Source organism: Trematomus bernacchii, unplaced genomic scaffold, assembly GCF_902827165.1.
Source record: "Trematomus bernacchii unplaced genomic scaffold, fTreBer1.1, whole genome shotgun sequence".
Taxonomy (NCBI): Eukaryota; Metazoa; Chordata; class Actinopteri; order Perciformes; family Nototheniidae; genus Trematomus; species Trematomus bernacchii.
The window spans coordinates 749959-776833 of NW_022987605.1; the positions used below are offsets into that span (position 1 = coordinate 749959).

General features: G+C 42.2%; 1 protein-coding gene across 12 annotated transcripts in view; it reads left to right on the forward strand.

Annotated features, from left to right (window-relative positions):
• The first annotated feature begins 917 nt into the window (after positions 1-917).
• Positions 918-26875, forward strand: part of camk2d1 (calcium/calmodulin-dependent protein kinase (CaM kinase) II delta 1) — a 105221-nt gene continuing 79263 nt past the window's right edge. For 8 of the 12 annotated variants that reach the window (XM_034130930.1, XM_034130932.1, XM_034130931.1 and 5 more), the window contains exons 1-2: positions 918-1253; positions 7294-7388. In XM_034130930.1, coding sequence (XP_033986821.1) covers positions 1192-1253; positions 7294-7388 — 157 coding nt within the window. In that variant the 5' untranslated portion in view covers positions 918-1191. The remainder of the gene's footprint in view (positions 1254-7293; positions 7389-26875) is intronic. The other 4 variants (XM_034130934.1, XM_034130936.1, XM_034130938.1 and 1 more) reach the window with 2 other exon arrangements.

Here is a 26875-nt window from a genome sequence, read left to right on the forward strand (position 1 = left end):
GAAAAACTTTTGTTAATTCACATATATCAGAGAAGGAAATGTTTCCTGAAAGTAAACATTAATAATAATATGGGATATCAGTGAAAAGATTAGAGAAGAGTTCCGTTTGCAGAATATTGCATATATTTATATATCATATATATTATTTTCTTCATATATTTTCTTTGTTCTGTCTATGTACTTAATTTCCACAATTTCCTATAGTTTTTCTTTGTTTCTCTGTCCGAAATCTGTAGTTTCTATGATCACGCTTGCAGGAAATAATAAAGGCAGAATTTGTTGTTGATAATATTCGTGTATCTGTGTCATTTCAATCGCATCAAAACAAAAAATAGCTGACTGACTTTGTATTCAGGTTTTTAGAGGATCGTTAGGCGCTGTCAAACTATCTGGTATGTCAGCCAGCTACCGCTAGATGTCGCCCTTGTGTAGCATTTTGAACAAGGAAGCTTTTGAGGCGAAATCCCGTTGTATTAAGCTACACACTGAATACAGAGAAAACCCGGATGGTAAGTAATTTCCCTCCAACCTAAAGTAAATATTGAAGAGCTCTTTGTAGTAACACCCAGGAACCAACCACAAGGTTTATCATTAAACATTTGACAAAATGTAAATATTTAAATATAGACTTCATTATAATCTATATTAAGCGTATTTTGAGCATTAGGAAAAGCGCTATAAAAATCCAATGTATTATTATTATTATTATGTCAAAAGTATTTTACGCTTTTACAAGATGAAGCTATTTTAAAAAGAGAGTTCTAACAATGTTTTCTTAACTCTTGATAAGAATAGTCTTTATCATAGGCTACACTTTATTGAATACGTATTTATGTTTTGTTAAAACGTGTTTTATTTTGAAATTACAACACCGGAAACGAGGTATTTGTATAAACTCTGTCTTCACCACGGTCCAATCCTCCAGTGTCAGTTTGAGACAAACACAGCAGCAGGTCGCGACGTACCTGTCACCCTAGAGAACCGGGGTCTGAGAGCCGGAACCGAGCGGGAACCGAGCGGAGCCTTCACAAGTCTCCACTGAACCCTGAACTCTTCCTGTGTCTCCTTCTGTTTCTCCACCGAAAAGCGACAAGTGTTACTTTGGGATCCGGAGGGGAAAGGGTTGTGGAGTGTAGAGTATTTAAGCGACTGAGCTTTCAGTTTCCCCACTGTGTCTCTGCTCACCTGAACATGGCTTCCACCACCTGCACCAGGTTCACCGACGAGTACCAGCTCTACGAGGAGCTGGGGAAGTAAGTTCTCTGTATTTGTATGAATACATTTGTTATTTTGCCGGGTGCTTTCACTATTTGTGTTTAAATAAAGCCTAACCTCAGAGGAGACCTCCGCCTACCTGTTTGCACCTTGATATGCCCCGTGTGCGCGCGTGTGCACCACGTCACTCCAAATGTAATTCACATTTATTTAGATAAAGTTTAAATGAAGTTATAAAGCGCGCAAGCATTTTAAAAGTCTCCACATAAACCCCGCAGTAATGTTTTAAACTCTTCATTTGCTTGCATGTTTTGGTAAACGTTGTGAATCACTGAGTGCAGGGTGACGCCCATCAGAGTGTTGGAGAAACAATGCGTGCGCTTGTTTGACGCTGTAATTGAGAGAAAGTTGAATTAAAAAAAGAGAAGACGCAAGGATGAGCGCGTTGGAACGCATGCCGAATATAATGGCTGTTTGTTATAATTTCTTAATAATCTTAAATTATGTTTCAACAGTCCCTTCTCTCTGGCAACGTGTTAGACATGTTAACACAAGAAGTCCTTTGAGGGAATTTGGTGTGATTTTCAGCGGGAACAGGTCACCTGTGTGCTCTCAGTCCGCTGTAGGAGAAAGAAGCCTGCCTTAAAGAGACTATGATTTAGGCTTTTAAGAATCTGAATGTTTTTCTGAGTCATTTGGGCTGTGTGTGCCCGCCCTTTTGCAACCTGGATGAAAATAATGTGTGGTGCCTGCAGCCTCTTACAACACAACGTGCATTCCAACCTGAAGCGGTTCAGTTTCTCTTATGGATTCAAAGACTGTATTTTTTCTGTAAAATTAGGCTAAAGCTGCAATTCCCCATTACAGGTGTTTGCACTCTGTCATGAGTGAGCTTTGGGAAGTGTGCTTCTGCTTTTTGACTTATTTTATGTTAAATCATGTAGTTTGTTAAGTTAAGAGCAAAGATCATACCAAACACTATAAATCACAGGGTGTAATCTGAGCTGACCTATCAATCATTTATCACATTGACTAAATACAGTAGCGGTTCTAGAACATTTTACATGGGGTGGCAAAGGGGGGGCAAGAGGTCATGCCAGGGTGGCATGGGAGGGCGGACAGTACGTGGTATTTTATACTGTGTGTATATATAGCCTATTTATTGTTAAATCATGGCCTAACACAAGTGTTCTTAATGCACAAGAGAAACAAGGTGTTCAGACAAACAAACTAACATATAGTATAAAACAGCAGAAAATACTCATGATACCCTAGAACTCTGTTTACTGTAAGTACAGTAAGAGTACTTAGTTATACTTAAGTACACAAATGACATCACCCATCTCTTCAGAGAGCTAAAGGTGACCTGTGCAGCAACACATTTCAATATGTGTCAATACTAAGAGCTGCTATTGTGCTGCTGTGATGGAATATGTGAGGAGAATAAGAACATACCATGTGGTCCAGCTGGAGTCTCATCTGCCTCCTGACCCCTGCCTCTGGCCCTCTTTCTGACACTTCATCTGCATTCCTCACATACATGTCTTCTTCTTCACTAATGTCTTCATCTCCTCCTCTTCCTCCTGCTCTGACCCTCCTGGTCTCTTCAGTGAACTCTCTTTTCCTTTTCCTCTTCCTCTTACTGTTCGTCCTGATCACTTCTCAGTATGTATTCATTTGTTATTTTTGTAAAAAAATGTATTTTTTTACTAAATGTCTTTTTGTTGTTGTTGAATCACTCCAGCTACTCTGGCCTACAAGAGTCTACTTGTGAAAAGCACTGTTACAAATGCGTGTATAACTTTACACGTTAGGGCCATGTAGCTATTAAGTAGCATAATAAATATAAAATCAGAAAGTATTTATCAAACGCACACAGGCAGCTGTGTTTAGACCCAGTTTGACGGTAAAGGATGTATCCAGGTTTAATTTATCATTGCTGTGATGTGTAATTTACGTGGATGTAATAGTACCGCATAGTTTAGCAAATAAAAGTGATCGAACTCCCAGGCCCACCCAGTTTACTCATTGGCCCACCCTGAGAAAGCTTCGGTGTAATTTTTTAATTTATTAATTTTCTTATCTTTTTATTATTATTATAACAAAATGTATTCACCCATTGAGAAAATCCAAGTATTCAAAGTGAAATTCAAGTGAACAAATATCGAGTTGAATTAATGTTGTATGTGTTTTTTCCTCTGAACCAAACTCATTTACGGTAAAAACTGGTTGTTGGTTCCGGCGTGTGCCATAGTAACGTGAGAGGCAGAGAGCTGCCTGCAGGGACGCGCTTTTCTGTAAAATGTGCCGACATTTCCCCAGCCCAGGAGCTGAAGGTGCATTTACGAGGGATGGATTTGTAGATATCTCCCATCCCTAATGTTAGCGTTGTCCCACTTGATACAGCGTCTCAATTTTCTTCTTCAACTTTTAAGTTTGTTCTGGGAAGTTTTTTGAAGTTTGTGTTTGAGAACTGATCCTCAGTGTCCTAATTTAAATTGCTCCCATAAGTTTAATTTTGAATGAGTCATTTAAGTCCTCCATTAGCTCTCTTAAGAGTTATAAGGCTGGGGCTGACACATAGACAGATTCATGCTCACCTTCACGCAGACTACATACAGGCAACTCAAAGTTAGATGTTGACAGATTAGTTTCCGGAGCTCTGTCCAACGTAAAATAATGTCCAAATGGCATAAAATAGGCAATTGGAATAAATGAAAACCCCTGTGCTGGGCCCGATCTTGGTCTTAGTCCTACATTGATTACCTGCTGATCCGAGTATTTCTCATCTTATATGTACCTACATTTGGATTAAATATATATCGGACATCCTGAAATACAAGCTGTATATTCTAAATCTGAACCTTCATTTTTCAAAAACTTCAAGAACCAGAAAACGATTTTTTATACACTTAAATTATTGATTTTAAATGTTTTTGGTGGAGAAAGTGGCTGCTGAGAGCTCACAAACACGACAATAAACAAGATTAATTTAGTTCATTAAAGGTGGGGTAGGTAAGTTTGAGAAACCGGCTCGAGATACACTTTTTGTTATATTCCATGGAATGCTCTTAACATCCCGATAGCAATGAATATCTTAAGTGCTTTGACAAAAAATCCATAAAAAAATGTCATCTGTGGAAGCTGTAGTACTGTAAAAAGCATGACCAATCATTTTAGCCCGGCTAAAATAACTGGATGGCCTACCTGCCTGTCAGCCTTCCATCTGTGCACAAACTTATCTCGTGCCCTCATTGGTCATGTGCGCGTTCGTGTGTATTGGAGGAGGGGCTCTGTAAGGAAGTGGCAGATTTTCTCCGGTTGTGTATTTTCAAATTCTAGCGATCTCGAGCCGGTTTCTCAAACTTACCTACCCTACCTTTAAGTCAAATACAGAAGTCCTGTTAATTTGTTAATTATTCCTGTTAACTTAGTCCTAAAATACCAGTTTAATCTCATGTGTAGATATCCAGATAAGCCAATTCTATGTAATGGATTCACTTGGATGGATGGGGGGGGGGGGGAACACTGATGGGGGCAGAGGGCTGATCCACCTTCATTTATTAATAGAGGTATTACAAATGCTCCTGTTTAGCCTTAACGTTTTGCTAAGTAGCTGCAGATGCTTTAGGCTTAAACCAGTTTAAAGATTAAAATCAAGAGAAGAAGGAAATCCTTTGTTTACATGTCTCACTTGCAGCAGAGAATTCACAAAGTGCTTCATGATCAGAACAAATCCAGTTAGAAAGCTGGACCTGATAAAGGTCACAGTGCAACTGATACATACATATCAGCACCAGAATTCCTTTATTCCACAAACAGGGGGCTCATTTACATTGTTACAGCAAAGTATAGATAGAGGCGAAGAAAATGGAGCGCTATTATATAAAAAGGAATGAACATAGTATTTCATATTAAAATGTACAGAAGTACACATTCAAGTAGAAAGTGAGTCGCAGATAAAATGTAAAGAGGAAGAACAAAATACAAATCACCAAGCTGAGCTCTGAGCATGATGATCTGCTAGGGATGTAACGATATATCGAATATCGCGATATCGCGGTAAATAAATGTCTCAATACCGTCGTGAGACTGACAAAATCTACCGCGATTTAAAAAAAAAAAAAAAATATATATATATATATATATATATATATATATATATATATATATATATATATATATATATATATATATATATATATTTATTATAATTTTTTTTTTTAAACACATTTTTTTTTTTTAAACCTTTATTTAACCAGGTGGTCCCATTGTAGTGTTGCACGGTGTACCGATACTTGAAAGGTACCGCGATACCCTGCCGTTAAAAACGTTACGATTCCTCCGTTTCATTAGTATCGGTACTTTAAGAATGACGGGGAAAAGTACTCCGGTGAGAAAGCGCTGTTTTAATAAGAGCCGTGTGTGTTCAGCGCTCTGCTTCCACTCCCTGCACTGCAGCCGTGCCTGCAGTCCCTCCCTTCTCAAGCACGCTCTAAGTGCCTCCCCTCTCTCATGCACGCGCTAACATGCCAGAGCATGTGAGGAAACGAGAAGCATGGCTGCAAGTGGGAGTGCAACTGCCGCTGCGCCTCGGCTTGTTGACAAGAAAGACGCCAGAAGCGAAATTTGGAATTATTTGAGCTATATCTCTGACAGTGAGGGCAAGCCTACGGACACCACGAGGCCTGTCTGTAAGAAATGTTTTAGATCCCTGCAAACCAAGGGAGCCAACACATCAAACTTGGCTAAGCACCTCGCCGACCGGCATCCAGAGCTGTTTAAAGAATTTAAAGACAGACAGGTTAGCGAATGTGATAGATAACATAATTACATCATGCTCAAGCCCATGCCCTCAAATCTAAGTCAAACAAGTGTAATTTATTTTGTGACAAACGAACGTTTTGGTAGTTTGACGAGGCAATTAATGGCAATGATAACTGTCTAATATGGCTATCTTTTTAGCTAACTTACCAATGTGGCTAACATCTGCAATGTACATTTTGTCAATAATCATTTATATTACTGTACTATTACATGTTAATAAAATATAAAGTTAACTATCAAAGAAATCACATAAACTCAAGTATAAAGAAGAGACCATGTTGTAAGAAAACACTTAACAGATAAACTACAATTTTATTGATCATGAAAATAATAAAAGAAAAGTATTGAAAAATAATCGGAATCGCAATTCTTGACTTGGTATCGGTATCGACACCAAAATGTTGGTATCGTGACAACACTATCCCATTGAGATCATCGATCTCTTTTTCAAGAGAGACCTGTCCAACATGGCAGCAAGTAGGTTACAACATGAACATAAAACAACAGATAACACAAAAGGACATCGTATTTACAGGGCTACATTTACATACCTAGAGACATTGACAAGTACCAACAGTATATGTATATCTCGCCCTGTCAATAAGCCTCACCTTCTTGGCAAAAACTGTATTGTTTTTGAAGTGGTGGAGAGACAATGCACAGTTTTACCCACTGCTGTCACCCATGGACAAAGCATATCTCTCTGTCCCAGCAACATCAGCAAGAGAGTTTTTTCCACAGCAGGGGATATTGTAAATGCCCAAATATCCCAGCTTCTACCCGGAAATGTGGGCATGCTCATACTCCTAAAAACCTGTCTGATGATGCTGAGTGAGTGAGTTAGTGAGTTTGAGTTGAGTTACTTGAAAAACTAAAGTGAAACTTGATTTATTTTATTGCAGGGTTTGATTATTATATTGTTGACACTAAAATGCTGTACAAATCAGATTTATTAGTCAATAAAGAAAAAAAAATTCAAGTAAAAAAAAAAAAAATTTAAAATTTATTTTCTTCTTTTTTTTTCAATATCGTGATAAATATCGTACCGTGGACTTTTTATCGCGATATTATAGTACCGTGAGTTCCCTACCCTATGATCTGCACATTAAAACTGCAAGATTCTTTGTCCGATAATGTAAAAATGGCCCTTCTAATCCAATAATTCACAATTCAACGTCTTTCTGTTGCCCAAAAGTGTGAATGTTCTGGAATATCCTGCTGTATTGTGACAGATCTCTGACTCTTCCTTAGGGGGGCGTTCTCAGTGGTGAGACGGTGCATGAAGATTTCCACAGGCCAGGAATACGCTGCCAAATTAATCAATACCAAGAAGCTGTCAGCCAGGGGTGAGTACATGAAGCTGCTGACATGCAACATGTTAGCTCTGTTAGGTACAGTTTGCCCTGTGCAGTTCTTTTTATTTAGCCATGTCAGCCCTCAAATCAACTTCCTCTGTTAATGTTTTTGACTCTGCATGTTTTTATCGCCATCATTATCTATCTTCTGTCTGTAGTAGTGGGAGGTGGTCAGGTTATAATAGTAGCGGCCTTGCTAACCACATCTTATTCCTGTAGCTTGAATTCACTCTCGCCAACACCCTTTCTATCGCTTTCCATTTTTGTAACTCCACTCATCAAAGTGATAGCAACATGAAGAAAGACAGCTCTCTTTGTGACTCACTTTTTTTTTTTTTTTTATAAATAGAGACTTTGATTGTGCCTTTCCACTGCTTTTTTATTCTCTCAATCATTATCTGTGCTGTCAGGATGTTGCATTGCTGAATGATCCTAATGGCCAAACAACGCATATGCACACACAAAAGGAGATATGCTTGAAAAGGCATGTCATTGCACAACAGCAGCAGATGTAGGGTCTCACGGGGGAGGCAGGGGGTTTCCTCAGCATCAACAGCTGCGTGGAAAAAAGCAAAATGGGGGATTATAAACATGGAGTGTGTGGAGTATGTAGTGTTTAAAAAAGAGAAAATATAACATGTTTATGGAAAAGGAGTCCATGATTGATTCCAAGCCTGGGCCACTCACTCTCACCTGAAGGAAAATTAGAGTAAACTGAAAAGATGAGGGGGTAGGTGGTCTGTGTGTGAGAGGTCGTGAGAGTGCTCTGGGTCTGCTGTTTGTAGAAGGTGAATGCCAACTTTTTCACAAAGCAAGAAAAACAAATCTAGGTAGCATTTTGTTATTGTCGCATATTTCCACTTGCAATTCTAACGTAGGGATGCTAATTTGGATTTTCTTCGTGACCAGTTGCCCACCCTCATTAACAATCTGTCCAGCCACAATGATGACCCATTACTTGACAAGTTTAATGGTTCATGTATGGCCCGCTGCACTGTAGTTCTCCCATCCAGGAGAGTAAGCAGCCAGCACTGTGGAAAGACGTATTCAGGAAATCATCCATCCATCCATCCATCCATCTTCTCCCGCTTATCCGTGGTCGGGTCGCGGAGGTAGCAGTTCCAGCTCCCAGGCCAGCGAAGAGATATAATCCCTCCACCTGGTCCTAGGTCTACCCCTCGGTCTCCTCCCAGCTGGACGTGCCTGGAACACCTCCCTAGGGAGGCGCCCAGGTGGCATCCTTACTAGGTGCCCGAGCCACCTCAACTGGCTCCTTTCGACGCGAAGGAGGAGCGGTTCAACTCCGAGTCCCTCCCGGATGACTGAACTTCTCACCTTATCCCTAAGGGAGACGCCAGCCACCCTGCGGAGAAAACCCATCTCGGCCACTTGTATCCGCGATCTCGTTCTTTCGGTCATGACCCATCCTTCATGACCATAGGTGAGGGTAGGAACGGAAATGCCCCGGTAGACAGAGAGCTTTGCCTTCTGGCTCAGCTCTTTTTTCGTCACAACGGTGCGGTAAAGCGACTGCAGTACCGCTCCGCTGCTCCGATTCTCTCACTCGAGAACAAGACCCTGAGATACTTGAACTCCTTCACTTGGGGTAAGGACTCATTCCCTACTTGGAGTGGACAGTCCATCGGTTTCCTGCTGAGAACCATGGCCTCAGATTTGGAGGTGCTGATCCTCATCCCAGCCGCTTCACACTCTGTTGTGAACCGATCCAGTGAGAGATGAAGGTCGCAGACCGATGAAGCCATTAGAACCACATCATCTGCAAAAAGCAGTGGTGCAATCCTTAGTCCACCGAACTGCAGACCCCCTCCCCCATGAATACGCCTCAAAATCCTATCCATGAATGTTACAAACAGGATTGGTGACAAAGCGCAGCCCTGGCGGAGGCCAACCCTCACCTGAAATGGGTCCGACTTACTGCCGAGGACCCGGACACAGCTCTCGCTTTGGGAGTCCAGAGATTGGATGGCCCTGAGTAGAGACCCCATCACCCCATACTCCTGCAGCACCTCCCACATTAACTCCCTGGGAACCCGGTCATACGCCTTCTCCAAGTCTACAAAACACATGTAGACCGGATAAGCGTACTCCCAGGCCCCCTCCAGGATCCTTGCAAGATTAAAAAGGTATTCCGTCGTTCCACGACCAGGACGGAATCCGCATTGTTCCTCCTCAATCTGAGGTTCGACAATTGGCCTGACCCTCCTTTCGAGTACCTTTTTTAGAGTCAACTTTCCCGGGAAGGGAGTAATGTGATGCCTCTATAATTGGCACACACCCTCTGATCCCCCTTTTTGAAAAGGGGAACCGCCACTCCTTCGGTACTGTTTCCGACTTCCACGCAACGTTGATGAGACGTGTCAACCATGACAGTCCCTCAGCACCCAGAGCCTTCAGCATTTCGGATCTCAACCAACCCCCGGGGCTTTGCCACTGTGGAGTTGTTTGACGACCTCAGAGACCTCCCCCCGGGAAATTGGTGTTGATCCCCCGTCATACTCCAGCTCTGCCTCTACCATAGAGGGCGGAGTTGTCGGGTTCAGGAGTTCCTCAATGTGTTCCTTCCAACAACCTAACACTCCATCAGTTGAGGTCAACAGCGTCCCATCCTTACTGCACACAGCTTGGATGGTTCCCTGCTTCCCCCTGCTGAGGTGTCGGACAGTTTTCCAGAACAACTTTGGTGCCGCCCGAAAGTCCTTTTCCATGGCTTCTCCGAATTTCTCCCACACCCGCTGCTTTGCCTCGACCACGGCTGAGTCTGCTGCCCTCCGGGCCTGTCGGTACCGATGCGGAAATCATCTGCAGGTTAATTAAGAATAACTATTCGTTTTTAATAATAATCAATCACAATAGACAAATTCAATCAATCGAAACAGGTTTTAGAAAGTGTGATAGAAACAGGAAAGGAAATACATCTGCTTTAAAAATGCATTATGTGACATCATTGTAACTACAACTGTTTAAACAAATATATATATAAAAACATTATTTGATGCATGAATGTATTGAAATATACCATACTTTCAAACTACAAAATGTGGATTCCTGAAACACTAGCCTTACCTGCAACACGACTAGTGTGGAGGGAGGTGAGAGCTTATACTGTATACAGCAGCCTCTCCACTCTGATACAACAAGAGAAGAAGACTAACAAGCACATTTACCTTACATTTCCTGTTTATATAAATTGCACATTGTTTCTTTTTTTTTAATTTACATTTTATATAAATTATAGTAATATTTGTATATATAATATTCTTGAGTGAAGACGGCAGTAAAGCATGTGCAGCTGCTTCAGTAGAGACTGCTACTGAAGCAGCTGAGTGAAGGTCACGTTCACTGAGGGAAACCCCTGTGTGTGTGTGTGTGTGTGTGTGTGTGTGTGTGTGTGTGTGTGTGTGTGTGTGTGTGTGTGTGTGTGTGTGTGTGTGTGTGTGTGTGTGTGTGTGTGTGTGTGTGTGTGTGTGTGTGTGTGTGTGTGTGTGTGTGTGTGTGTGTGTGTGTGTGTGTGTGTGTGTGTGTGTGTGTGTGTGTGTGTGTGTGTGTGTGTGTGTGTGTGTGTGTGTGTGTGTGTGTGTGTGTGTGTGTGTGTGTGTGTGTGTGTGTGTGTGTGTGTGTGTGTGTGTGTGTGTGTGTGTGTGTGTGTGTGTGTGTGTGTGTGTGTGTGTGTGTGTGTGTGTGTGTGTGTGTGTGTGTGTGTGTGTGTGTGTGTGTTCTATTTGGAGAGGCTGTAAACTCTGGCTTCACACAAAGGCAGTATTTCTGGTACAGTGCAATTCCAAGGTAGAACGGCATGACTGTTCTACGGGTTAATTGTTTTAAAGTACAAAATCAGAAAGAGGTTTTGACAAACGTGTCTTGGCAATCTCTGCTTTTAAAAGGAAATCCACGATTATAATCAGATCCTGATCTGTTTGTGGGCATCTTTGGTTTTAGTAGATCTGCTTTAACAGATAGGAATGATATTTGTTGAACTTCTTGGTGTCACATATTCTGTGAGAATATATTTGAGCCGTCACTTGAAGTATGCCGACGGAATATTTGATAGGAAAAGCATATTGCAAGATCCCCCCATGGGAATCAGGAAGTGGGCCGTCGCTATGCAGATAAGACACAGCTTGGATTGAGAGCAGCATTGGTGTGACTCGTTCAGGTGAAACCTTCAATTTGATTGGATCCTGAGTGATCCAATTGTTGCTCATGTACCATTTTGTAATGTATTGAACGTTTGGTCTGGTGGATAAACCCACGTTTCTTTGGGCTGTTTTGAAGGGTATGAACATGTGGGCAATTATTTAATTTATTAGCTTTAAGTTTCCTACTTTTTTATTGTCTAACCGTAAACATATTTTAATCATGTTTGAAGTCACATAGTATAACCAATGTGTTGGAATTGCTTATCCTAAAACCCTCCCTTCAAAATAACTAAAACATTATCCAGATGTACTGAACTGAAAGCCTGTCTGTATGAGGGGAAACTAGGGCAGCTGTTAAACACAGACCTAGTGATGCTTGGACTCAGCCGAGTGGAAATTATCTCTTGACAAACCCTCCAGAATGTGGAGCAGCTAGCTATGGTTCAGGAGCCGTTCTGCTTCTAGAAAATACCCCGGGCCCCAGCCGCTCACCGTCAACCTTCATTCCCATGGAAACAAAAGAAATGGAGAGCTAAATATAGTATGTGGGGTAATAAAGACATCAGAGTATATCAGTCTTTGTGCTGTTAATTATGCAAGTGTTGCTGTCAGTGTCCTATGAATCACTTGCTCAGACATGTTCAGCTGAACAATAACGTCATTTACTGAATTTGAAACAGGCAATTTTTCGTGACGCTTCATTTACCAGCAGTGAGTCCTGTAACTCTTCCAGAGTAATGTTCACACACACCGGACTCTCCTGTGTTCACACACATGCTCAAACAGGCCTGATGTGAGTGTCTAAATGAAGGGCACACACCAGTGCGAGCGGTTGGCTTAGCAGATAATGTCAGGAGCTCAGCGTTATTTACACACTGAGCCCTGTGTGTGTGTGTGTGTGTGTGTGTGTGGTGGCTGACCCATATGGCCCGTGACTCTGAGGACCAGCTTCCTGCAGCGCTGTTGACACAAGCTTAAGGTGCTGTTTACACGGGAACGAAACGGGTTGTATCCGCTACTTTTCTCTTTCGTATAGCCCGTTCGTTCACACAAGGCCGTAGCGGAAACGCACCCCTAAAACGATAACGGGTCCCAAGGTGGATAGATCTGCCGACGGAACGCTCTGGGGGGCCAAACGGCTCCGTGTGTACGTCCTATACGAACATTTTCCTGATAACGATGAAGCCATAGCCCCACCTCTGCTGCTCACTGCTGTAGCATGGTCAGTAGCAGTAGCTACTGACCATGCTACAGATGTTAGTGCAAAATATACAGCTCCTCTACCACAACAAGTGGACATGGAGAACTACTGTACATGAACTACATTTTGCTAAATCCACCGAGCAGAATAAACAGAAGGGCAACCATGCTCGGGGGTCTTCTTCGCTGCTTTTGGTGTATTTTGTGGCGGAAGTACAGCGCCACTTACAGGCCCGGCATATGTACTACAGCGGGTCGAGCGGTCTCGTGTGAGGGGACACGTTTATTGAGCCGTATCCGTGTGAACGGAAGACTTTTTTGATATCGAATTCAATTTGTTTGCGTTCCCTTACTTTCTGTCGTTGACTGTGGGTTTTGCGAAGTGGATAGCTGTCAACATTCACATTCACTGAACATTAGGCACTGATAAGGTTCAAGGTTCTTTATTGTCAATCTGACATAGCTACAGAGTAATTATGCAGTTGAAAATCTTATGTCACAGGCTTCTCCAACAATGCAACATAATAACATAACATAATAACATAATAACAATAAGAGCAAGAGCAATACAAAAATAATAATAGTTATAAAAATGAAATAAAGTTATGATGTGGAATAGTGCAGTATGAGTCTATATACAAGTTATTGGAATGATATATATATATATATTAGGTATTAGATACATACTACTGAGTAGCAGTTGAATGTTTGAAGTTGTTTCAACAGTTCAATTTTTTAACAGTCTCACTGCCCGCGGGAAGAAACTGTCTCCGAATCTTCTTGTCCTTGCCAGGATGCTGCGGTAACGTCTGCCAGACGGCAACAGAAAGAACAGTTTGTGGCTGGGGTGATGGGGGTCTTTGATAATCCGTAGTGATTTCTTCCTGAGCCGCTGGGAGTAAAGGTCCTCCATGGATGGCAGCTCCGTCCTGGTGATGTGCTGTGCAGTTTTCACCACCCTCTGTAAAGCCTTACGATCGAGGTCGGTGCAGCTGCCGTACCAGGCCGTCATGCTGCCAGTGAGGATACTCTCTATCGTGCACCTGTAGAAGTTGCAGAGTATCCTGGAATCCATTTTGAACCTCCTCAACCTGCGGAGGAAGAAGAGCCGCTGTCGAGCTTTCTTAGTGATGGTGGTGGTGTGAAGAGACCATGTCAGGTCCTCAGTGATGTGGACCCCAAGGAACCTGAAGCTTTTGACTCTCTCCACCGTAGTCCCATTGATGGCGATGGGGGCGTGTCCCTCTCCCTGCTGCTTCCTGTAGTCCACAATCAGCTCCTTTGTTTTGCTGATGTTGAGATGGAGGTTGTTCTCCTGGCACCAAGATGTCAGGTTTTCGACCTCCTCTCTGTATGCCGTCTCGTCATCGTCTGTGATCTGGCCGATGACGGTCGTGTCATCAGCAAACTTCACGATGGTGTTGGAGCTGTGTGTGGCCACGCAGTCGTGGGTGAACAGGGAGTAGAGGAGAGGGCTGAGCACGCAGCCTTGAGGGGCACCGGTGTTGAGAATCAGGGTGGAGGATGTGATATTTCCCACCCGCACTGGCTGGGGTCTGCCCGTCAGGAAGTTCAGGATCCAGTCGCAGAGGGCGCTGTTGAGTCCGAGGTCTCTGAGCTTGATGGCCAGCTTGGAGGGCACAATGGTGTTGAATGCTGAACTGTAGTCAATGAACAGCATTCTCACATATGTGTTCCTCTTCTTCGGGTCCAGGTGTGAGAGGGCAGTGTGGAGGGTGAGGGCTATGGCGTCGTCTGTGGACCTGTTTGCTCTGTAGGCAAACTGCAGGGGGTCCAGAGATTCAGGGAGGGAGGAGGTGATGAATAATTTGACTAACCGCTCAAAGCACTTCATTATGATGGAGGTGAGTGCTACTGGGCGGTAGTCGTTGGGGCAGGTGATGATTGTCTTTTTGGGGACAGGAATGATGGTGGAGTGTTTAAGACCCTCTTGTTGTCTCTGCTCTGAGAGTGTTCCACCAGGGAAAACAACAGATGGAGTTTTGTTTTATCTCCTTGCATTTATTTTTACACAAGGACAAAACCTCACTGTTTCACCCTCTGTTATTGATTCAGCTGAGACTAAAGACACCTTTTTCTTTTACATTTAACTGGATTTGAAGTTGAATGCAACTCAGTGATGAGATTTGGAGTTGAAGTAATACAGTGAAGCTTAACAGTAGAGCAGTGAGGGAAGTGTATTTGTATTAATTCACCCCAGACTCCCTCTTCTTTTAAGTGATGCCCAGCTGCTCGCGGCAGTCTAAAAATATCTCATTAGAGTGACGCGAGGGAGCATGAAAAGCAGAAATCAGGCTGCCATGTTATAGAGCAGCTGTCAGCGGGTGTAGAGGACTCCCCACTCTTTGACAAAGGCCTCATTTCCCCATCAATCCACTGGAAGAAAAGGACTTATCCTTCCAGCTTTTCTTTTCTTTTCTAAAAATAAATGTCAGGGTGAATGAATAGAGGAAAACAAGTCAGGGAAAATCAACAGCATGAAATATGTATGATAAGATAAACACATGCTTTAGAATGGTAGCCATGTGTCACTCATAGTCTAGTTGCCAGCAGTGTGAACCCAGAAATGTTGAGTACCCCAAAGTTTTATGATAGAAATGTTTAGTATGGGCACATAGAAACTGCCGAATGCTCACCTGCATATGTTGGGCAATTTTTGGAAAAGGTTTTTAATCAGCAATAATTAGCATTATATTCTATGCAGGCAATAGTTGATGAAAAAGCCTTTTGGTTTGGACAGTTTTTGAGTGATTAGTGTAGTTATCAAGGATGCTGAATGCATTTCTGACCTTTTCAGTATCAAACAAGGCAGTTTTAATATTGGCCATATTTGTACCCTCTGTGGGCTGTTTTTGTCCCATAAAACAACAAAATCGAACCAAAATTAATCAAAATCAGCCCACCGGGTTCCAAATATTGCCAGTCTCTGGTTAAAACTGCAATTTCTGATCCTGAAAATATCAGAAATGGATTCAGCAACTGCACTCATCACTTAAATCTTAAGGTGCTGTTTACACGGGAACGAAACGGGTTGTATCCGCTACTTTTCTCTTTTCACACGAGGCCGTAACGGAACCGCGGAAACGGACCCCTAAAACGATAACGGGTCCCAACGTGGATAGATCTGCGGACGGAACGCTCTGCAGGGCCAAACGGCTCCGTGTGTACGTCCTATACGATCATTTTCCTGATGACGATGAAGCCATAGCCCCGCCTCTCCCCACCTCTGCTGCTCACTGCTGTAGCATGGTCAGTAGCTACTGCTACTGCTACTGACCATGCTACAGATGTTAGTGCAAAATCTACAGCTCCTCTACCACATCCATCAGCAACAAGTGGACATGGAGAACTACATGAACTACATGTTGCTAAATCCACCGCAGAGAATAAACAGAAGGGCAACCATGCTCGGGGGTCTTCTTCGCTGCTTTTGGTGTATTTTGTGGCGGAAGTACAGCGCCACTTACAGGCCCGGCATATGTACTACAGCGTCTCCAGCGGGTTGAGCGGTCTCGTATGAAGGGACACGTTTATTGAGCCGTATCCGTGTGAACGGAATACTTTTTTGATATTGAATTGGGTTTGTTTGCGTTCCCGTGTAAATGGGGTCAGCCCCCTTAGAGAATGTCATCATGTCTCCGTTACCCTTTAATTTATCTGTCTCTCTTGCCTAAAGTGTGTCCTCTGATCCTAACTGCTTCCATCAAAGATTTAAATCTTATTGCGCTTCATATTTAACATCGTTTCAGCATCATTAATTCATTAGTAAATCCCACCACGCAAGGGCTTCTTTGTGCGTCACCACACACCAACTGCACTCATCACTTAAATCACTCCAAAATTGTCCAAGCCATTTTTGAACTATTGTCCACATCCAGGGGTGTCCAAACTTTTTTCACTGAGGGCCACATACAGAAAATGACACATAACATTTGTTACATTTGTAACATAACACTTTGGGGTACTCAACATTTCCGGGTTCACTACAAGACTCTATGAGCTCAAAATAAGACTAGGGAAACACGGAAACAATAAAGATAACGATAACGGGTCCCGAGGTGGGTAGATCTGCAGACGCAACGCTCTCGGGGTGGGTGTTTTTCATCTGCTGGTGGACTACCGGGGAGATTTACAGCAGGAGCACACGCTTGCCTCGGGGAGGGAGAAAAAGAGCCAGGGCCCTGGCCCCTGCCTCTCCCCACCTCTGCTGCTAAATCCATCGCGGAGAATAAACAGAAGGGCAACCATGGCAACCAGGGCCGTATCCACCATTCAGGTCACCGAGGTCCGGACCTCGGTCATTTTTTCCGAGCTGTGTATATTACTAAAGTTGTGAAATAACTGCACAAAAAGGGATTCTTTGTAGTACTTCCATTTACTGACGATGGGGGCGCTGCATAAATACGTAGCCTTGATTAAAGCAAACGGAAGAAGTCAACATATATCAACAAACCACCGCAGCCCGGACTTGTATCGGAGCAGCGGAGGAGTGATAAGGTATCTAGAGATCTGAGTCCAGTGGGCTGCTTGTGTTTCTGTTCATCAGAGGACTGTACTACGAAGCCGGTTCAACCTAACCTGGATATGTTTGAGTTAGCCGGTTGGCCTAATCCAAAACATACGCGCTCTCGCTAAACGGTCCTACGACGCAGGTTATCAAGTGGATCGCTCAAGCCAGCCGTGTCCTATCTAGTTAGGTGCGCGTTCACATAAAAGGGGCGGGGTTAGCAACATTTGACCAATCACAAACATGGAGAAGCGCACTGACAGCGCAGCGCGTCATACTTCCTGAATGAAAAGTGAACTATAATTAGACAAATATGAAGAAGTTAAACTTTAAACATCCATGACTTAAACACTTTATCCAGGATAAAAGCCACATAGCTGCACCTGCAAGGTGAATACAGCTGGTAAAAGAAAAGGTGTTTGAATGCGTACATTAACAGGTTTATGAAATCACTGCCCCGTCCAAGACACGAGTGGATCTGACTTTAATTACATTTGACTCGAGTGTTTCGTCAACTTAATGTGTTGCTTAAAATAATACTTCTGCATACAGTATGTGATACTGTGAGTGTTGCACGGCCAGATACGGCTCAAGAAGCTGACTCAAATAAGGAAATATATGATACATTATGATGTGATATGATATGAATGATAATGGGACACATGGACATCTGCACTCACAGTGCCGCGGACTGTACTTAATGTTACTCTGATCCGGTTACATGTTGTAGCAGATATTTAAGTAAGCTTTCTTAACGCTAATGTTATAATAGTCAGATTGCTCTGAAGATGGGAGGGGATATTCTATTAATTTTCACGTTCACACAGTCAGTTGATTTTTGCCGGCCGTCTTTCCTGCAACGGCAGTTTTTCTGTATTTCCTCTATCCTGTAATATGACTTGATAGCTTTAAACTCCGCACACTGAGCTCTGATTGGTCAGCAGGCGGTACTTTCACTGAGTTGATCTCTTAGCCTGCAACCTAACCTGCTCCGGACCAGGTTAGCCGCTCAGCATAAGTTACCATGGAGATCTAGCCCGCTAAAAAGAGAACCAGCATCGTAGGACCGGAAACCCAGAGTTTTCCCTGAATTTAGCCCGCTAAGCGAAAATCCGGCTTCGTAGTACAGGCCTCAGGACATCATATGACCAGCAGATCCTGTGTGAACGCTCTACGTTAGTCAGTGGACGTCCGACAACATGCACTCTAACTTATATTGCAGCTACAGGCTATACTTTGGTTTAAATTGCGTGAATAAACTAGCTAGAGAGCTAGTTAATTACATTCATCCAATGTCAGAAGGATTACCTTTTAACAAACGTTGTAATGCTTTTCTTTCATTTCAATTTGAGTAAAACATTGAAGATATAACATTGTATTGTTTTCTTTTTACACTGACTCAGATATAATGAAAAGACTACTTCAGTCGAAGCTCAGCTTTGGTAAGGAAGAGACAGGACAGGCAGAGAGAAAGAGAGAGAGAGAGAAAGTGATGGAAGTCAGGGAGGAACTGCAGGTACAGTCACACAAAAGAATGTAGGCTTAATAACCCCATATATCTATCTATCTATCTATCTATCTATCCATCCATCTATCTATCTATAACTTAGTCTTCATTTACAATATAGACAATAGGCATAAAAACAACATACATCTATTGCAGTTATGATGTCATAATAACATACAATTGTATAAAACACAATTTGCTTACATCTTTGTTCTCTCACAAAACAGATTTAAAAAAAAAAAGAATGCAAACAAACAAGTGAAATGAACTAAATTGCTGAATTGCTTTTAATTCACTGGCAGGAGCGACAAGTGAGAAGGAGCAGAAAGTGAACAACGAGGGAGAGATTGAACAAAGAGAAAGAGTAGAGGACAGAGAGAGTAATGAACAGGAAGAAGACGGAGAGACTAAAGAAGATGGAACAGAGGGGGCAGGTTATGGAAAGGAGAGAGACATGGAAAATGAATGTTGACAATGTTTTGTGATCATTTTAGCCTCTTCTGCATGTCCAGATCATTCATAGTAACAATTAACTGATTCAAAATAATTGATGCTGCAGCCCACTGACATGGTTTGAAATCGATATTATCCAATTTGTGACTTAAAAAGCACCTAACTAGATAATGAAAAATTAAAAAAAAGCTATCCACTTCGCAAAACCCACAGTCAACGACAGAAAGTAAGGGAACGCAAACAAATTGAATTCGATATCAAAAAAGTCTTCCGTTCACACGGATACGGCTCAATAAACGTGTCCCCTCACACGAGACCGCTCGACCCGCTGTAGTACATATGCCGGGACTGTAAGTGGCGCTGTAACTTCTGCCACAAAATACACCAAAAGCAGCGAAGAAGACCCCGGAGCATGGTTGCCATGGCTACCCTTCTGTTTATGCCCCGCGGTGGATTTAGCAACATGTAGTAGTAGTTCATGTAATTCTCCATGTCCACTTGTTGCTGACGGTTGTGGTAGTACAACATCTACAGCTCCTCTAACATCTGTAGCATGGTCGAGCTGTAGATGTTGTACTAACATCTGTAGCATGGTCAGTAGCAGTAGCAGTAGCAGTAGCCAGTAGCTACTGACAGTAGCTACTGACCATGCTACAGCAGTGAGCAGCAGAGGTGGGGAGAGGCGGGGCTATGGCTTCATCTATCGGGAAATGATCGTCTCGAGGCGATTACACGGAGCCGTTTGACCCCCCAGAGCGTTTTGTTTGCAGATCTATCCACCTTGGGACCCGTTATCGTTTGTGGGGTCCGTTTCTATCGTTTTGTTACGGCCTCGTGTAAATAAAAGGGCTATACGCAAGAGAAACTATGCGGATACAACCCGTTTCGTTCTCGTGTAAAGGGGGTCTTAATCCAACAGGAGGCAACTCTACTGATAAGCTGCATTATCTCTTCTCTTGTGGAAAAATAACACGGGAAGGATGAATGTGGATTAGTCTCTTAGTCTCTCTGAAGTCAAGCTTTTGTTTGATGAATTCACCTGAGAAGAAAAGTAAGACCTTCCTTTCTTTTATTTTGGTAAAACCAGCTTGAAGGCAGGTAGATGTTTAAAGACTGATGTTAATGTTTATGGACTCAAATAGTGTGCCAAGTATACTATCAATGTTGAATATGCCAGTGCTGAAATGATAAGGTGGTGGTATAAAATGTTATCTTATCATCTTTAATAACTATATATATTTGTATTTATAAAAAAAATATATATTCTGGTTCTAGTCTCTCAAATATGATTTACTGCTACTGTATATTTGTTACTTAAAGGTCCCATGTCATGCTTTTCCGGTTATTACCCGTCCCCTTGTGTGTTATGAAGGTTTTTATGCATGTAAATGGTCACAAACCCTCAAAGTACACCCTGTAGGGAGTACAACTCTAACACAGAAAAGACCTGTCTATGCTGCCCCAGAACGCCTCATTGGAGATTTCTCTTTTTCCATTGTTTTCTTCCTGGGTACAGTGACGTGCCCATATCCAAATGGACCAATCCGTGTAGCTCCTCACACACACACACACACACTCTCTCAGCGGCGAAACAGTGACGCGGGGGGGGTGCTAGTGTAGCCTCGCAGATGGGGGTGCTGCTGCTCTACAATTTTAAACAGTCTTGTTCATAGTTTGTATAATAATAGTGCTATATCTATATCTACATGTGCCTGTCCTTCTACTGCTGACTCTATATGCTTTTCTGTATGACTTTTTTCATAGTGGGAGTCACTTAAAGCCCCTCCCATCTTGTCTTTCATTGGTGTCATCCACTCAGGTGCTGCCTCTTCCCATCTGTTTGAAGCAGGGATAAACTGGAGTATTCCCTCTGGGCTTTATTCTAAATCCTCATTTAGCCAAGTAGGGCAGCCACTTGAGGGACAGGCTGCCGGCTTTAATTAGAGCTGCTTTCTTCGTCAGACAGACTGGGGGCTCCAATCTGGAGACCACATCTTCCAGTGGTGCTCTCCTCCGCCTTAATAAACCACTCCACTGACTGTGAGAGCTGTCCCTCTGACGCTCTGTGGCACTTTGAAAATTCATCCCTTTCCCTCATTCTCATTCCCTTTCTTATCTCTGTTCTCGCGGACTCCTGTGAATGGAGAAGAAGAGAATTGTTCCTCATTGTTCTTCACTCTTTATAGAGATAAGGATAGAGTGTGAATTTGTGGATGACCTGTGGGAGATGTGGTCCCAGAACTCTTTCCATCACCTCCAAACATCTTCCCTGATCTGGTCCTGTTTACAAAGCAATACTGTTCTATAATCCATTAGAACTGGCAGCACCTGCAACAGGAAAAACAAGGGACCATTATTTATTTAAGACAAGACGATTGTCCCACCAGTACTTAGAACAACACGCCTTCACCAATGGAATACATGTGTTAATTGCAGTGAGCGACACTAACAATATGATTTATTTTGACCATTGAAACTCACTCTGTTAAACATTTTGAGACAGCGAAGTATACATTAGGTCCAGAGAGCTTTTTCTTATGAGAACCAGGCACTGCCTTGGGATTTCTGCTGCGATGATTAATGGTTACTACATTACGTATGCGGCTAGCTGAAGTTGCATCATATCACAAAGGACATTATTTGGACTGTAAGTCATATGGCTTTCCCAATGCAAAAGCACTGATCAGTTTTGGCTAAAATCTTGTTTCGTCTTCCCTGCCTTCCCTCCATCAGTATGTTTTTTTTTCTCTTTTTCAAATACTCAGTGGATGAAATGTGGGATTGCATCAGCCACAGCAAGAGCTCTTTTTCAGGCTCAGAAAGAGGCTTAGGAAGTGCATTAGGGCAATCTGTGTGGATTTGTTATTGTAAAAAAGTGAAACCCAAACCCTGTAGGCCAGGGGTACTCAAACTTTTGTATTAAAGGCCCACTTGTGAATTTTATACAAGGTCACTGGTCCGGATCAATGCCAGTGCCGTTTTTATTTTTTATAATGGGACACGGGGTTCGGTCCGGATTGATTTGCAGTTCGGTCCGGAGTTTGAGAAGCCCTGCTGTAGGCCTTCATAAACTGTGGATATCTCGGAGAAGGTCAGTGTCTGATTCAGCCGTTGACAGTGTTAACATTCCACATTGAATCCTTGGAGTCCAGCGTAGCACCACAGCTTGAGTCTGACAACATCAGTTACTGCTAGAGGACGCCTATCATCGTTGTTGAATTTCGATTTTTCATCTCTTTCCCCTTTTAACACTGTCAATTACAAGAAGGCACAAAAAAAAGTCAAAATCTCTTTTGTCTTTTTGTGTTAGAGACATCCTCAATGCTTAGATTCTGTAATAGAAACAAGCTTTCATTATGAGAGTAGTGAATGTAGAAGAGATAAATGAACAATAGCCGCGTTCACACCAAGTACTTTGCCGTACTCAGTGCCGGCACTCAGTGCCCCGGCACTTATTACCCCAGGGCACTTAGTACAGATCACGTTCACACCGGAATAAATTCCCTGAGGGAAGATTAAGCAAATGAGCCGCTGATGTCACTTCTTCTTCTTCTGCTTTGGGTTTACTGGCAGGCCGCAAACAACTTCACGGCGTATACTGCCACCCGGAGTCCCCGGCCGGAAGTCCCCGGAGTTGGGGACTAGCTTCAGTAGAAGCTGCTGGGACTCCCAGCAGCTTCTACTGAAGCCTTCGGAGTAAATCGCCAGAACGCCGACACCTCCTCATCTCCACCGCTCCCATGTTTTATTTTATGTTGCCATAAGTTAGTCTCTCTGCGTTTGTGCGCTGTGCTAATGCTAATGCTAATAATGCTAATGCGAGGATAATAAAATAGTGGCTCTACAAAACATTTCAGAGTTTTACGGGGCATGGTTTGCAATTCACCCAGCCAATCAGAACTGGGGCACTTTTCTCCCCCAGGAAAGTACCATCTCTCAGCAGGCACTAAAAATTGGGGTAAAAGTTCCTGAGATTAAGTGCTCTTTTTGGTGTGAACGCGACATAAGGGGTACTAACAGAACTAAACGTGAAAAGTACTCCGGTGCGAACACGCCTAATGGGTTCCAGTAAAAGGAACTATGAGCACTTTATATTGACAAAGGTTAATGCTGTTTTTGTATGTGCAAGGTTTATTATCACAAAGGGGTGATGGGTTAAAAGGCCACACAGAGGGTGAAGAAGCAGAGTGATTGAAAGGAAAGGTTAAAATGTGTGAAATTGCAGAGCGTTCCAGCCTTGTAAAGAGAAGCAGTGAAGTCAGCCAAGGAAAAAAGATCGATGTGTGGGAGTTAATGGAAGTAAAGTTCTACTGACTGTGCTGTACAGGAAGGACTCAATAAAGAGGTGTGAACGTCTGATCCACTGAAAGTCCTATGAGAGGCTTTCAGAAATGTGTGGCCTTTGGAACAGAAACCCCAAAGAAGTTTATTAACATGTTTTTACCATTTTAAACCAATGGCAATGTGTATCAAGCAACAGACCTAAATAACTTTGGTGATATTTCCTCTCTAGTGCTTTCAGAAGGATGACATTGTTGGTTTATTCTAATGATCTTTCTGACTATGGATGGATTTCTGTGACGTTTGTACTGACATTCATGTTCATCTGAAGATGTTCCACAGACGTTTTATCAGATACCCTACACCCAATGAACCAACTTTATTTTATAGGAAAGACTTTTAGATTGACCTAATCTGTAATCTGTCTCCCAAACTGTTCCGTATTCTCTTCATTTTAACTGTCCTTTCTCTCCTCTTCTCCTCTGCTCCTTCCTCGTGCTGATGATGGTCTACATCCATGAGTTAAGCCCTGCTAATGTGCCTTTGCTTATTCTGCGTGAATAACTTTTTCAGTTTTTTGTTTATTATACCAAAACGGCTATCATGCTACTCTTTTAAATATATGTTTTTTTACTGTTTGAAAAGTTATTTTTCTAGGAAGGCTAATGCACTTAGTTGTTCACTTTAACTCAATTAGCGTATGCTTAATTCCTTTTAAAAAAGCTACTGTATACTCTACCTGGGAACAATGTTTTACAAGTTTATTTAGAGTTCGTCTGATTAACAGTCAAATATATTTAATTCACAATGACATACACAAAGTACAAATTCTTCATAATTGAGTTGCTAAAACAGCAAATATTCAAATGTTTTAGCCTGAAAAAAAGCTTATGACGAATAATTGCTCCTCGACTAATCAGTGATTTGCATGGGGTTAGTAATGTCGATGTCATCTCACTGTGTAACTTTCCAACTACTTTGCTTCATCTAGAACATTTAATATCCACTGTTATCAATGGTAGAAGCTTATCGTTTTAAAAACACCATGGTCAGTGAGTGGCTGTGTTCTATATGAAACACAGCAAGTTGCCTATCTTCTGATTAGATTTTCATCAGATCTGAGCCTTTAAATAATCACGGCAGCTGTGGTGAAAGATAATTGCGGTTCTGGCTCACGGCTGTCGACATGAAACGCCTCCACTTCAGGGTGACTCAGAGAGGGCCTAGAGGGCCCTGACTGCTCGCCACTGATTATTTTATTTAATCAGCAAGTCCTAGCTCTCATCTTGTGTGATATGATGATACGTGGAGCCTCTGCACAAAGGGTTTTCTGGGACCAGTTGTGTGAAAGTAGCACTTGGGCCAAATCCAACAGTGGATTGCCTGCATGTGTAATTCAGGGTTTATTACCCCGGTCTCATTTTGCTGTCACTGCATCACACACCTCCTCCATGCTCTCTACCACTCCGGATTCGGTCCGGCCTTTGTTTCTATCACAGTCATACATATGTCAAATACAAATAAAAATAAATAGTCGAAAGCACAAGTGTTCATTAAATATCCCGAGAAGTTGACATTTATAATACTAAAACCCGTTGTCTTTAGAAGCTCTGTAATGACTTTGAATCCTTGGACAGTTAGTGCAAGCTAGACAGGGGTTACACTTTCTGGAAAATGTGTAACACAGTCCTCAGTCTGTGCTGCATAGAGTGCAAGCCAACAAGTTTACTCATTACACAAACTTTTTCCTGCCGTCTGTGACTCATGCCCAACCTCCAGAGCTGATGAGAGAGATCCTGGAAAATGTGGCAGGTCAAACCCTGTCAGGGACGCTGTTTCTCGGGTAAGAGATTCACTCGCTGTTTTAGTTTAAAACATTCTAGATGGATATATGAGCAACTATACTATATATTCTGACTGTTACATCCCCTAGCCCTTGTATTAGCCGGCTCATTTGAATACAAAAATGGCAGATCCACTATGGTAAATATTTCTTCTAACTCCAAGTATCTTAGGACTGTGCTCTGTGGAGAAAAGGAAAACATTTGCAGGAAAACAGGACAGACTAGTTCAGGTTTGCTGGACAGAAAATGTTTTATTTGGCACTTCAAAAAAATGATGAAGTACAGTATGCAACAGGTGACATATGCTTTGGCAGCGATGAAGACATAATGGTTTGACCTTGGGGAAGGAAGGTTGCTCACCAAAGAGAAAGGCACCAGAAGAGAGGGGCTGACATGACGCCATAATGTTACGTAATTGTCACCACTCTTTATGATTACGACTGAAAGCAGCTAAGAGCCGGTAAACACGGAAGAAGCCGTGACTTATGTGCTTTAATATGCACTTTTCTAACATTTTATTATTTTCACTATGAGTCGATATGCTGGCACTTCTTATTTTTATATAATATTTGATTTGATTTGATCTTTTCAGATAGATAAATACTTTATTCATCCCGAATTGGGAAATTATTTTGTTACAACAGCAGTTTGTTCAGGCATTAAAATATTAAGAAGTTGAAATAAAGTATAAACATAACAAAATAAAAGTGTCTATCTTTTCATTGCACATTCTTACTTATGTTTAAATACATGTATTTGCAGGTGCTCAGTGTAAGACTTTAATAAAATATAGAATAGAGCCAAAGCTAATTTTAAACAATTGAATTTAACTTCCAATTAATTATTTCTGAGAGGTGCATTGATCATTATTTGTGTACTAGTAATGGATGAAATAACGATGCCTAATATGGAAACAGTGACAAACCCACTGAGTTATCTCCAATTCTTTAGCATCTTCTGCTCATTGTTTCTGGTTCTCAGCAAAGTTGCTTTTATTTCAGTCCAACCCGTGTGCCTTCACCAGCAGACAGCTGTTTTAATGAAAACATCTCTGATGAACCCAGTGCACACTACCGACGCAGCATCACACAGCAGATGAGCTTTTTACCATTGTAGGACATTTACAAGTGCCAGATTACTTTCCTCAGGAGTCAGTGGAGACAAACTGAGCTTAAACGAGAGTAAATATTGGACTCCTTCCTCAGGACGACACAAACATGCCTTCAACAGAATGTTTTTCTTTGTGTCTGTTCAATGATTACTCAAGCAACTGCTCACCCTTAAGTGGGCAACAAATAGAAAATGAATCAACTAATGAAGCTTTAATTGAAATCATTGTGAGGAAATATAGGAAATCCCTAAGGACTTATCCCTGCTTTGGCAATAGTTAATGTTATTGTTATTTCACTACTTCCCTCATTTATTTCTGGCTCTTTAGGAGTCTTGAGTATATTTTGTATTCCCAGATCATTTTATGAGTTTTGTTGTAGTTCTGTTTTTGTTTTCAT